This window comes from Drosophila subpulchrella, chromosome 3R, assembly GCF_014743375.2.
Source record: "Drosophila subpulchrella strain 33 F10 #4 breed RU33 chromosome 3R, RU_Dsub_v1.1 Primary Assembly, whole genome shotgun sequence".
NCBI lineage: Eukaryota > Metazoa > Arthropoda > Insecta > Diptera > Drosophilidae > Drosophila > Drosophila subpulchrella.
The window spans coordinates 7,709,141-7,722,191 of record NC_050609.1 but is presented as its reverse complement, the minus strand read 5'-3'; the positions used below and the strand labels follow the sequence as shown (position 1 = coordinate 7,722,191).

Here is a 13,051-nt window from a genome sequence, read left to right as displayed (position 1 = left end):
CAAAAATATGTCGGTCTACTTTTATTTGAATGCATTGGGGTAGGTCGATTTGTGTAGATGTTAATGAATCAACAGAAAATGTTCTTAGGGGCGGAACGTACTACATGAGCATTTTCCAAAATGTTCCCTAAAACAGTGTTTATTTCGTAGATTTAAAAAGAGACTCAAAAGAATACTTTCCGCCCCTCCGATTCTAAAGTAAGATAAATGTACCCACCCTACTGTGCATATTTAGACCTAAAGAGATCTTATATAAATATAAACTATGTGTACATACATGCGTGCAGCAAAAAATACAAAATAAATGTCGTAAAGAAGTAATTTTAAGTACCGAATGGCCGATGAACCATCCTGCATGGAAACGTTTCAACTCACACACAAATTCCATGACCGGCCCTCATTGTAAACTCCATTAAATGTCGAGGTGTAACAGATGAATATGTAAACCGATGACATAAACGAGGCGCACATCGTTAGGCGATCTTTAATCACCGAAATCCCTCATCAATATAAATAAAGTCAAGAGAGAATCAAATGTACATATATACATATTTTATTTGTTAGCTTATAAGGCCTATATTGTGGTGGGGAAAGTATCGCCAATGGCGGAATTCTCCTCCAAATGCTTGGCAATGGGACTCCAAAGGTTCGGGCAGGACTTCTGCAGCATCTCCAGATCCCCAGTAATATACAGGGCCCAGCGGGCGCGAGAAAGAGCCACACAAACTCGATTGGGCAGACACAGAAAGCCAACTTGGCCAGACGAGTTGCTGCGAACCAGCGAGAGCAGCACAATATTGGCTTCCAGGCCTTGGAAACTATCCACACTTGCCACCTGGACAGTCGACCGGTACTTTCGAGGAAGCTGAAAATGAAACATTATGAATTGTAAGCTACATATTAAGTTATATTTATCTACCGCTTTCCTAATGCACTCGATTTGTGCATTGTAAGGCGAAAGTATCACAATATCACTTTGCTTATACTTGGCCTTCTCGATAAGAAACTCAGTTAGTTTAGCCAGCACGCCAGCTTCGTAGGGATTCTCGAAGGACATGTCAGGGGTGCGCTGCTCCGGCTCGTTGTGCTGCACAAGGTACAAGTTTCTGTCCATTAGGCGGACGTCTTCGTATTCCTTCACTGAATCCGAGCAGAGCAGTTCGTCGTAAATGCTGGGCACAAGGAGCTCCGAGATGCATGAACGCATGCGGTACTGCAGATTAAGCATGGAGAACGGCATGCCGGCCACGATGAGGCGTTCGAAGAGCGAGATCTGTGGCACCTTAGTGCTGCCGGTGAAGGGTTGGAGCTGCTTGTGGTCGCCGACAAGAATAACGTGCTCTGTATGCGGCGTTAGGCAGGCCAGGATGTGTGCCTCCTGAATCTCGGCTGCCTCCTCAAAAACTACGCACTTGGATTGCAGTAGCCGGAACAGGAAGTTGAGGCGAGCCGCGCACGTGGTCGTCATGGCCAGCACATCCTTATCCCTTGCCAGAAAGAACTGGAAAACCATGCGCAGTGTGTCGATTCGCTCGGCCACCTGATGCAGCTGGTCCTGAGCCACCAGAGTTTTTTGGTAGCTTTCCTCGCTGCCATCATTGTTCGAGTACAGGCTTTGCAGGTATTGGAACTTTTCCTTGTACTCGCAGTTGACCAGCCACCAAATTCGTTTCAAGCGAGGTGGCACCAGATCTGGATTGATCATGGTACGTGCATTAAACTTGGATATTTGCGGATTTCGCGATTGAGAGCCGAAGCGTAGTATTTCCTGGGTGTAGTGCGAGACTTTCACCAGAAACTTGTCCAGCGAGTCGTTCGTATAGGTCAGCACAATTATGGGACCCGTGCCCAGGACTTTGGCATTCTGTATCAAACTGTTGACCAACTCCACCGAGAGGTGCGTTTTGCCCGTGCCTGGCGGTCCTTGAATGATGCTGAACTCCCTGCTAAGGGATTCCTTGAAGGCTTTTCCCTGACTCTCATTAAAAGGCACATCTTCAGGCAGTTTGTCCAGAGTGAAGGGCTTGCCCTTAAGACTTAGCTTAACTCCTGGTTTAATGTAGGCTGGCGGTGCTACATCCAACTAAATAACAAAATTAATAAAGTTTAGCAAAAGATATCTGTTCTGTTGTAATATGCTTACCACTCCATCTACAATGTAGCGACGCATAGGAAACTCTTCGGTGCTGCAGGTGCTCAGGTAGTTATGGACCCTAAGATAGGGTTCAAAGAACACGGGCGTCTGGAACATGGTCATTGGACGGTCGTAGATGTTGCCAATGTTGTACTGCTTGACAATCTGCACACTTAGCTGACGATATAAAGAATGTATGTTAAATATTGAACTTGAGAATAGTAGTTACTTTACTTACACAGCCCTCCTTTAGTTTTTCTGGCTCTGTGTAGCACACGGAGGCTAGGATAAGATCATCAAAGGCGAGACTAGTTGTTAGACAAAGCAGTGCTCCTGATTTTATGTTATCCAGTCCACTCTTATTGGAACCATCAGCAGACTTTACTTTTAGGAAAACTAGGCTGTGACGCTGAGCCTCGGCAAACTGAGGATTTAAAGTCAGATAGGCATTGGTCCACAGAAGACCCTGTTGCTCCTGTTCACTGGGATCCGTTCCGGTGCGAAGCTGCTGCACAAACTCGAGTAAAGGAGTGGAAAAATCATCTCTTAGCAACTGCCGTTGCGTATTTAAGTATTGGACCACTTTGTCGGACACTGGAAGTTCCTCTTCCCTAGCCGCTTCCTTGCCCACTAACTTGTCAAGCGTTGGATAAATATGTCCCTTGACATTATGCGAAAGGTGGCCGGTGAACGCTTCCAGACCTTCAGCCAAGTCGCTTTCAAAGGAATACGCCAATTTCCTGTACATTTCCACCAATTCGTAGCCCTGGGCACTAAGCACTCCATTCTTATGGGCTCGTAGGAGCAACCACTTTATGTGGGTTAAGACCATGACCGAATCCGCGTCGCACTTACCCAGAGATGCCTTGGCCAACAGAAGGTTCTTGATCTTGTCCAGCAGCACAGACTGCCTGCTGAAAGCGGACAGGAACTCTTCATCGAAGCCGCCCATCTCCAGTTCACAGAGAGTCTTCAGGACATCCACAAACAGGCCAACTCGCTTCACACTGTCATTGGCCAGCAGTTGGTTCACGAAGAGATCCCGGTCCTCGGACAGGAAGTACAGGAACATGTCGATGGGCGGCATTTTCAGGGCCTTTGTTAAGTCGGTCAGGGAGAATCGACCATTGGCCTTGCCATCATTTACCGCACTCCCTAAAGAGGCCTCCAAGTTCAGTTGCTTCAAGTAATCTCCCACTGGAATCATAATAATATATGTAATTGCTAGGATGACTTGGCTTTTTATTGTACTTACCCTCGGGAATGCAATCTATGTGCTCCTCATTCGGCTTCAGCTCCAGGGACTTTACCTTCTTCTCCAGACCCTGCACCAGCTCATCCTCATCCTGGTTGAACCAATCTTCATCTGAACTGGACATGGTTGTATCGTATGATAGATTTGAAGCCGCAAATGAAATCCCGAAAAGTGGTAAGCAATGCACAGAATTGATTAGCTAAGGGGGAAGAACAAAAATACGGAGAAAGCTTTTGGCCACGTTTCACTAGAATTGCACTATTGCGTTTACGGTAAAACATCATACTTTTTAAGGCCCCGTTTACACCGGGAATCTAAAAATGCGTAATTGGATTATTCGGTTAATTCGTTTACAATCAATAAAACATCATGTATGCATGTTCGTACATTGTAAATAATATAAACATACGTAAATGTTTAAGTTATGAAATTAATTTCTTTTTGAGAAAATCATTATAATGGGTGAGGGGTTCGAAATCCGGAAAAAACTATGATTGCGTAATGTTTACACCTTCCCTTATGTGTAATTTGAGAACAAAAAATAATTAAACAAATATTTTAAACTTGAAAAAACATATATTTATTTAACTGCAAGCAAATATTTGTGTCAATGAAATTTTCAAAACTATAATTGTGCTCTTTCTTATATCTACGAAATTTTTGAATGTACAACATACATTGCTCATGTACATGCAAGCGGGTTTTTACTGTACTTGGAATGGTGGCCTTTTTGCGCGCTTCAGTGTTTTAGCAATCTGGTCACACTGCGAGTCAGCGAAAAAATTGTGGCGAAACTTCTTAAAATTGTTTAGGTTACTGCGCGTTTGTTTATTTCGCATCGGAATAATCATCATTGCAACGCTTCTAATCATACATTAAAACCTACAAAAGCAATCCAAGTGAGTAAGGCATTGGGGTATACAGAATTGTTTACATTTAAAATGGCCCGCGCTTTTTACTCACAGACAAACAAAACCAAATGGAGCGAAGTCGCAGGGGCAGGATACGCCGGATGCCGTCGTCCGGATCGGATAGCGATAGCTCCACGGCAGGACCAAGTAGCAAGAGGAGCAAGCAGTTCGACCCGACCGAATCCGAGGCAGAGGCAGAGGCGGAATACATTGAATATCTCGAAGAGGATGAGGAAGATCAGGAGAGTTTAGAGGAAGCGTCTACTTCGCAGGCGTCCACTTCGAGATCTCAGGTCACGCAGACGCAGGCGCGGCAAACAGGTCCGAACATGTCGCAGCGTGTCAACAACTTTAACCTATCGGTAGGGATTCATACTAAACCCATATATTCCGTGCTAATCTAACCAGCCTACTTTTCCCCAGTCTGAGCTGTCCATACCAACTGCCTTTGATCGTTGCGGCAAAGTGATTTCCATGCGGCTCACCAACTTCATGTGCCACTCCAATCTGTTCATCGAGTTTGGCCCCAACATCAACTTCCTGGTCGGCAATAATGGCAGTGGCAAGAGCGCCGTGATCACTGCTTTGGCTCTGGGCCTCACCAGCAGTGCTAGAGCGACCAACAGGGCCAGCAGCATACAGAGTGGGTTCTAGGAAAGCATTATAAAACATCAAATAACCTTACTTCCCTACCAGAGCTTATCAAAAACGGCGAGGCGAGTGCCACCATTGCCATTACCCTGTCCAATGCGGGATTGCGACCCTTTAAAGCTGATATCTTTGGACCCCATCTCACAGTGGTACGTCAAATACGTCACTCATCCTCCACCTACGACCTCCAGGATGCTTGCGGCAGGAGCGTATCCAAGAAAGTGGCCGAAATCCGGCGCATGCTGCTCTGCTTCGGCATCAACGTGGAGAATCCCATTTTTGTGCTGAATCAGGAGGCGGCGAGGGAGTTTCTAAAAGAGTAAGACGATCATCAGTACCGTTCAAGGAATGCCAGCTAAGCTGTTTTTATTATTTGCAGATTGGAGCCCGCTTCGAATTACAAACTTCTGATGAAGGCAACTCAACTGGATGTTTGCACCAGCAGTCTGACCGAGTGCCATGCCCAGCGTCGCCATTTCACCCAAGATCTGGAGCAACTTGAAAAGGTGGGAGTGGTTTAGGGTTTTACATACCGTTTCTCTAAGTTTTCGCTTTTCTAAATTCAACAGAAAAGGGATGTGGTGGCCAAGCAGGTTGAGGCTGAAGGGGAAAAGCTGCTGATACTTAAGGATAAGGAAAATGTCAAGGTATGGAATAAAACTAGAGTGTAATAACATTCGTTATCCTAAACTACGCTGTACTTTTAAGGTAAAACTAGAACAGTGTAAGACCAAGCTGGCATGGATGGCTGTGACGAATTATCAGACAGAGCTCGACAATCTAGAACATTCCATCAAACTGATTGAAAACAAAAAGGCCAAGCTGGAGCAAACTACGTCCAAAAAAGAGAGCACCCAAGCCACAATGACCCAACAACTGAGCGAGTTTGAAGCTACCAAAAATCAAATTTTAGCGACCTACAAAGTTCAGGACGAAAAGCTAAGGGCAGCCAAGCGGGCAGTGCAGGATCTGCTCCTAAAAACAAGCAATGTCAAGGCCCAGATCGTCAACGCCGAGAGACGCATGCGAGAGGATCAGCATGCGTACGATGAATGCGAGAAGCTGATTGGAAACTACCATGCCGACTTCCATCGGGTGAAAGAGCAGCGGGAGGAGCACGCCAACAAGATGGAGGCGCTGAAGAAGCAGGTGGCGGACAGCGAAGAGTTAATCGCCCGGTTGCGGGAGGAGCAGCAGCAGATAAAGCGAGAAATCAGTTCGGTTCAGGAAAGAGTGGATGCTGTAAAAAATGAAAGAATCGAGCTCCATAAATCAAAACGTAAGTGAATATCTAATTACTCCAATGAGATATAACATCTTGATTTTTTACAGAAAACATCAGTAGGGAAATTGAGGCGCTGTCCCGGAATAAATCCAATAAACTGTCTGTATACGGTGAGCAGGCAATACAGGTTGTTCATGCGTTGCGAACTCAGTACGCCGGCTCCAATATGCATAGGATGCCCCGCGGTCCTCTGGGCCAGTACATCAGTGCTCCCAATCCAAAATATAGGGATTTGATCGAGAACCAGCTGATGTCCTGCCTGCGATCCTATATCGTTAGCTCCGACCGGGAGCGACAGTCCCTTCGAGCGTTGCTGCAGAACAAGTTCCCCGGCGGGAACATGCCCACCATTATCACAAGTCCGTTTACGGATCGCGTTTATGACGTGTCCAGGAATAAGGTCCGGCCTACAACGCCAAATACCACTGTGCTGATCGATGAAATCAGGTACATTAATATTCAAATGCAACCATGCTTGGGCTGAACTCTATTCCCAATTTCCAGCTGCGACGATCCTGTGGTAATGAACTACCTCATAGATATGCTACGCCTCGAAACGGTTCTGGTGACGGAGTCCAAGGAGACAGCGGAGTTCCTTACTTCCGACACGGAAAATGTTCCGCCCAATCTGTCGAGGGTGCTGGTGCCGAACCTGGGACTGGAGTACATACCCTCGCCCAACTATGCCGTCTACTCGACTAGAATAAATCCCGCGCGCTATATTCACATAAACGTCGACGATCGCATACGTCAGCTTCAAATGGAGCACGGTGATCTTCAGGAAAAAGAGGCTTCTTTGGAAATAGACTATATGCAACACAGAAAAATGCTAGAAAACACCCACCAAGAAATTACAAAGAAAAGTGCCATGATTGGTCAGCATCAATCGAAGAATCAGCGGGCAATGCAGCAGATATTGGAGCTACAAAACTTTGACTATCAAGAGCTGCCCGAATATGATCGACTGGTAGGTTAAATTCTTTGTGACTTCAACCATTGAGTAATAAGTTATTGTGTTTTTTCTTATAGAAATCCCATTTGGCCGATAGCGGTGAAAAAATTGAGAAATGTAAAGAAGAACGCGAAATGCTGTTGAAAAAACTGAAGGAAATTGTAGAACGAAAGGCGGAACTTCAGGCAGCCGAAGCCGAAGAAAAGAGATCCCTTGAGGGAATTCACGAAAAGCTATCCACACTGGACACCGAAACCCGCGAAGTGGAAAGCAAGATCCGCAGTCTGGACCTTCACTATCAGGAAAACACTCGTAACTTGGAGAAAACGTTGCAGCTCGAGAGGAAATTGGTTGGCGAGAAGAAGACCATGCTGAATGAACTGGAAAAGGCCCGAGTCGAGGCTGAGAAATTCGGAGAGTTTGTGGCTACGACGCAATCGGAGGAGAAAATCCGCGAATCAATTAGTCGCTACAGATCGAAGATCAAGCAGGTGGAGCAGCTGAACTACAACCCAGAAGAGGTGGAGAAAGGGCTTGCAGAGCTGCGAGACGAGCTGGGACTTCAGGCCCGGCACTTGGCCGTGGTAGACTCCGTGATCAAGAAGCTACGTATGGCGTACCATCAGCGCGCGCAACTATTCCAGAGATCGCGCCATCACTACTTTACAATGGTTCAGTTTCAGTTTGAGGTAAAATTTAACTTTCTAAAACTTAATAGTTACCTTTTTAAAATATATTTTCTGATTATTTACAGCAAGCCCTTGCTATGCGACAATTTAAAGTTAGTTTTGAGACCAGTGACAAGGAAAAAACGTGGAAGATCAATGTATTTCCACCCAGTGGAAATGAAACTTCCAACACAAGAAGCTTATCAGGCGGTGAACGCTCGTTTACCACAGTTTCCTTGCTGAAAGGTCTTTGGAGCACTTCAGATCATCCCTTCTATTTTCTTGACGAATACGATGTGTTTACAGTGAGTTGTTTTAAATGTTTGGCATATTTTGAAATCCCTAAAAAATATATATGATTTCAGGATGAAGTTAACCGCAAGTTTATTACGGAAATTCTGATAGGCGAGGGTTTGGAGTGGTTGTCTCGTCAGTATTGTTTTCTAACGCCCCAGGATACGAGGGTCGAGGCTAGCAATCTCATTACAGTGCACAAGTAAGATATACTATTTAGAAAAACTAAGTACATTTTAAATTTGTTTTTTCCCTACCTAGATTGGACGCTCCCGACCGGTAAATTTAATAAGTATTATATTTATACTCGGAAGTTGCAGGACGACAAAGCATCAGTATCAACTACAAAAGAGTTTAAGCTAAATATGAATGGTTACCTTTATTTTAAGAAGAAAATATAATGTTTATGTATGTTTAAATTTTAAGTTCAATGCTCTTTGTTCCCTTTAAATAAAAGTTATTGTATGTAAATGTTAAATACATTTTGTAACAATTTAAAGATATGAAATTATTAAAAATAATAACTGACTTTCTCCTACGTGGCAACCTTGGAAAACTCCAAGTGGCAACCCTTGCGAAGCATATGTTGCACGTTCAAGCCGAATGATGTGGTATGATGAATTTTAATTTTATTAAATACATGTTGTATTTCTCATTCAGATGCTACTTTTAATATTTTAAAGAATTCCATGTCAGTTTTTTGAGTCTTAACATATGTTAAGAGAAACTATAAAAGTACTTCATGCGAATCAAACTGATCAAGCAGCTTGACCGTGCATTAGTCATCAGCTGCAAGTAACCTCAAATCGAAGCGGCGACTGATTTGCCTTATTTATTTGTTAAATTCACTAAGTTTGCACAATGAGCCGCAACTACAAGGAAGATCAGACCAACGAAGTCGAGGCGCTGGACTCCATATACTGTGGCGACATGCAGAGTGAGTGCATCATGACATTTGCCTAGAAGCCAAGCTCAATAAACCCTCCCATTTTCCAGTTCTCGCCACGGAGCCACACCACAAATTCCAAATACCCATTGCCACGGAGGAGTACAATGCGGAGGAGCCCGAAAACGGGCTGTCCTGCAAACTGGTCTTCACATACACAGCCACCTATCCGGATGGCGCACCCGTGGTGGAAATCGAAGAGCCGGAAAACTTTGAGGACTCGTTCGAAACGCGCCTCCTAGAACACCTACAGAAGGCAATCGATGAGAATCTTGGCATGGAGATGATCTTCTCGCTGGTGAGCAGCGCACAGGAGTGGCTGAACGAGCGGTGGGACGAGCACAAGTTCCACCAGGAGGAGCTGAGAGAGCAGAAGCTGCGGGAAGTGGAGGAGGAGGAGCGCAAGAAGTTCGAGGGCACCCGGGTGACGGTCGAGTCCTTCATGGCATGGAAACTCGATTTCGAGGAGAGCACCGGCATTGCGGCCAAGCGGGAGAAGAACAATGTGTCCAAGAAGCAGACAGGTCGCGAACTCTTCATGTTGGACACCACGCTCAACGATTCCGACATCAAGTTCCTCCTGGAGGCGGGTGAAAACATTGAAAATGTCAAAATCGATGAGGCCCTGTTCCAGGACCTCGGGGAGTTGGATTTGGATGATGATGACGATGAGGATTGGGTGCCCGGCGCAGACGACGACGATGATTAAGTTAAATGGTTCTCCAAGGCATATTCGTGTATTGTATATAACATTAAATGCCAACTCGTTTATTAATCTAAGTTATTTTGGTTCTGCAAGCTCATTTCCGAAAGCCGGTAACTGGTCTCCGATTTGATGTCGTCCAGGTCGAAGAAGTCCTCGTCGCTGTCCTCCTGCTTTGGCTTCTCCTCATCCTGGTTCTTCTTGGCCGCTGGCAGCTTCTTGTTGGGGAAATTCAGGTTGGACCATGAGCCAGGCTCCAGTTTGGGCAGAGTAATCTCCACTTTTGTGCCGTACATATGGGCAGAGGCTTTGCTCACATTGACAATCTGTAAAGCAAGAGGATTAGCCAGTTCCTAAGAGAGTATCATTGAACTTACCCCGCGCAATTCCAGGTCCAGGTCAAACCGGGCGTTCTCCTGCTCTGGAAACACCAGGTTGACGTGCAGTCTGATGGGATTGAGCTCCACCAGACTCTGACTCCAGTCATATTTCTTGGCATAAATGGCCACTACCACATTGGTGGCCGTCTGGTGCCAATCGTATCGGCACTGCACCACCTTTTTGTCGTCGTTCTGAAAGGGCAGTACACAAGATAAGTTTTCAATCTTCTAGCAGCCCAAAAGTACCCACCTCCTTCACCCACTTGTGCTGACCATAGGCACAGCCCTTTTGCGCCATGAACTGGGCAAAGTCTGAGGTACGTTTCTGACAGCAGGACCAGAACTTCAGGCCCTCGTGGAAGATGGGCACTCCCGGATGGTAGGTGCACTCGCCAAAGTCGCTGCTTGTCCCGGCAAAGGAGTAGGTGCAGCCGTTGTTTTTGCAGCTGGTCCCCACCTCGATGGAGTCGCTGGATTTCTGAGCCACCGGAGTCTTGGTCGCAAAATCGATCTCTTTTAAGGCGGGAGCCACTGTCGGTTGCAGGACGCTCAGCGGGGTTGCAATGGGCGGTCGGGGAAGGGCTTCCCGGATCGGGGCACGCACTTCGATGACCTCGTCCCTGTCGGACTCATCCTTCGGCGGCTTCTCCGGCTCTGGAGGCTTGACATTCGAGTGTTTCGCCAATGTACAGCCCTTGATGTTGAGGAACTCGGTAAAGTCCACCGACTTCTTGTTGCAACAGCCCCATCCTTTGTAGGCGTCGTGGAAGAAGGGTTCGCCCGGATGGTGCCGGCAGGATTCTGGCCAAGATTAGGGGGGAAAACTGGGATCAGACATGTGCTTTGACATCACCATGGCTAGCTTACCATCGTTGTTGGTCGCCGGATCGAAGAGTTGGCCACAGCCTCTGTTATAGCATTGCTCCATGATTAGTTTGTTTGGTTTCGCTTAAATTAGAAAAATTCGCTTAAAATCTAGAATATTCGTAGTGGGAGTCCATAAATATCGATAACATAGATGTTGATATCGATGTTTCTCCACCCCCAATCGAGTAACGGTATTTTCAACTTGGGGCTTGGTGGTCACACTGGAAGGTATACCGCGTTTATTCAAAATTTTTGAATATGTAATATTTATTTATCTTTTAGATTAAATATTTTTAAATAAAAAGTCGTTTCCTTTCTTAGCTTTTTAATACATTTAAATCAACATACTTGAATTTATACCTTACAATTTTTTGTTTAAAGATTAATTGTGCTAGAAAATCGAAGTCATAGCCTTCTTATTTTCTCGATCTTGCGTTGAAGCTCTTTGATTTTGGCTATTATCTGAACCATGTCACGGTTACAACCGCAATGAGAAACATTATTATTATGAGAACATTATAACAAGAGATACGTATAAACCTGTGACTGCTAATGCCTTGGAATATGTGACAAATAGTAGCTTTTCGGGCACCGCTCATTGCTGTTCGGTTTGGAAAGGCCAACAGTGGCAAATGCAGAGCAATTAAAAGTGATAGTAAATTTGGAATTATGTTAATTACCGCCACTGTTTGGCCGGTCTTTATAGAATTTGCTAATTGCAAGACGGAATTGAACTAAAAACCATTACTTGCAAATCACCTGAAGGTCAGCCATTGGCACTGCTTTTGGACTACGTGATTTTTGCACGGAACTGTCAAAAGGCGACACTTTGAAATTGGATCGAAGAATGGGCGGGAAACGGGAGTGTTCTCTGGGGTTACTCCCAACTGGTTCCCGGGGGCCCCGGGTAATGTCTCCGCCTTGCATGATTGTTTATTTGTCACACTCAGTCATATACATACGTTTTCACGGTTTCATTTTCATTTATTGCCCGCGGTGTCAGAGCATAAAATGATCTTGCACACAGCAAGAAATATTAATATGATTTATCATCGGCTTGCTGATTTTACATATCTGTAATTGGACCAGTTACTAGATTTTATACATGAATTTTCTATTATGCAAGGCAATATTTTAAAAAAAATGTTTGGGCTCTTAAAAACACTTACTAAAAATCGGTTGTTATTTTTATTTATATATTTAAATTTGTAGATCAATTTAACAAATTGTGATTGAGAAACATCCTGAGTAAAAATATTTTTTTTAGCATATCAATAGGCAAATTTAAAGCAATTTATTAAACCTCAACGTATTTTTTTTCATACCAATCTGATTTTTTTTCTGTGCCCTCGTTCAAATTGTCGTTTCGCTGGAAATTCTTGTGGTCAACAAGGTTATCAACACCGCTGGCCTGGCGCTGTTCCTGTGCCGCACTTCAAATAAAAATAAAATTATGACAAAGTCGGCGTTTTCCGCGGCTCCAAAGGCACACATTCAGTTTTTTAACTGCGGCTGTGAATCATGCCATTGCTAATGATCCGTTGCCCATTGTTGTGAAACCGACCGAGAATTGTAAACTTTTTACTGCTGCGCGGTGCAGCTCGGCTTTTTGGCTTTTTGCTTTTTGACAATCACAGAAATACAAATAAATAAATAAATAAGTAAATATATATAACGGGCGGCTGTGGTGGCGGACAGACTGGTCGCAACATCGCCAGTGTCACTGGAAATTAACACCGCCCGTTTTGACTTTGGCTCCAGCTTTTGTCTTTTGCCCCGGCCGCACGGGCGTATACGTAATTTAGCATACAATGGCAGCGGAGCCGAGTAACATGCAATTGTGGCGCTGCTGTCATGTCATGTTGCACAGCATAGATTTCCCGCAATGGCAAAATTCGCAGCATTCCCGAGCCACTGGCGATGCCCAAGACGTGCGTGCTCCGATTGCCCAGTTACTTGGCTAAAATTTGCCAATATTTACTTACCCTACTTATCCTTATCGTCG

General features: G+C 44.9%; 4 protein-coding genes across 4 annotated transcripts; 2 read left to right on the top strand and 2 right to left on the bottom strand.

Annotated features, from left to right (window-relative positions):
- Nucleotides 1-530: 530 nt before the first annotated feature.
- LOC119562867 (NFX1-type zinc finger-containing protein 1) lies at nucleotides 531-3,640 on the bottom strand. Its single transcript, XM_037875981.1, has 5 exons — nucleotides 3,390-3,640; nucleotides 2,373-3,331; nucleotides 2,144-2,311; nucleotides 920-2,083; nucleotides 531-865 (listed from the first exon to the last, which is right to left on the bottom strand). The coding sequence occupies exons 1-5, from the start codon at nucleotides 3,511-3,513 to the stop codon at nucleotides 575-577; spliced, it is 2,706 nt and encodes a 901-aa protein (XP_037731909.1). The 5' UTR covers nucleotides 3,514-3,640; the 3' UTR covers nucleotides 531-574.
- A 511-nt stretch (nucleotides 3,641-4,151) lies between these two features.
- LOC119563069 (structural maintenance of chromosomes protein 6) lies at nucleotides 4,152-8,588 on the top strand. The gene is made up of 13 exons (XM_037876284.1): nucleotides 4,152-4,288; nucleotides 4,355-4,662; nucleotides 4,724-4,943; nucleotides 4,997-5,270; nucleotides 5,331-5,457; nucleotides 5,521-5,598; nucleotides 5,660-6,230; nucleotides 6,284-6,683; nucleotides 6,741-7,203; nucleotides 7,266-7,877; nucleotides 7,943-8,161; nucleotides 8,222-8,352; nucleotides 8,412-8,588. The coding sequence occupies exons 2-13, from the start codon at nucleotides 4,369-4,371 to the stop codon at nucleotides 8,431-8,433; spliced, it is 3,411 nt and encodes a 1,136-aa protein (XP_037732212.1). The 5' UTR covers nucleotides 4,152-4,288; nucleotides 4,355-4,368; the 3' UTR covers nucleotides 8,434-8,588.
- A 337-nt stretch (nucleotides 8,589-8,925) lies between these two features.
- Nucleotides 8,926-9,876, top strand: LOC119563208 (RWD domain-containing protein 1). Its single transcript, XM_037876504.1, has 2 exons — nucleotides 8,926-9,087; nucleotides 9,147-9,876. The coding sequence occupies exons 1-2, from the start codon at nucleotides 9,012-9,014 to the stop codon at nucleotides 9,803-9,805; spliced, it is 735 nt and encodes a 244-aa protein (XP_037732432.1). The 5' UTR covers nucleotides 8,926-9,011; the 3' UTR covers nucleotides 9,806-9,876.
- On the bottom strand, nucleotides 9,829-11,207 carry LOC119563207 (cysteine and histidine-rich domain-containing protein). Its single transcript, XM_037876503.1, has 4 exons — nucleotides 11,047-11,207; nucleotides 10,430-10,980; nucleotides 10,177-10,371; nucleotides 9,829-10,125 (listed from the first exon to the last, which is right to left on the bottom strand). The coding sequence occupies exons 1-4, from the start codon at nucleotides 11,105-11,107 to the stop codon at nucleotides 9,868-9,870; spliced, it is 1,065 nt and encodes a 354-aa protein (XP_037732431.1). The 5' UTR covers nucleotides 11,108-11,207; the 3' UTR covers nucleotides 9,829-9,867.
- Nucleotides 11,208-13,051: the final 1,844 nt, after the last annotated feature.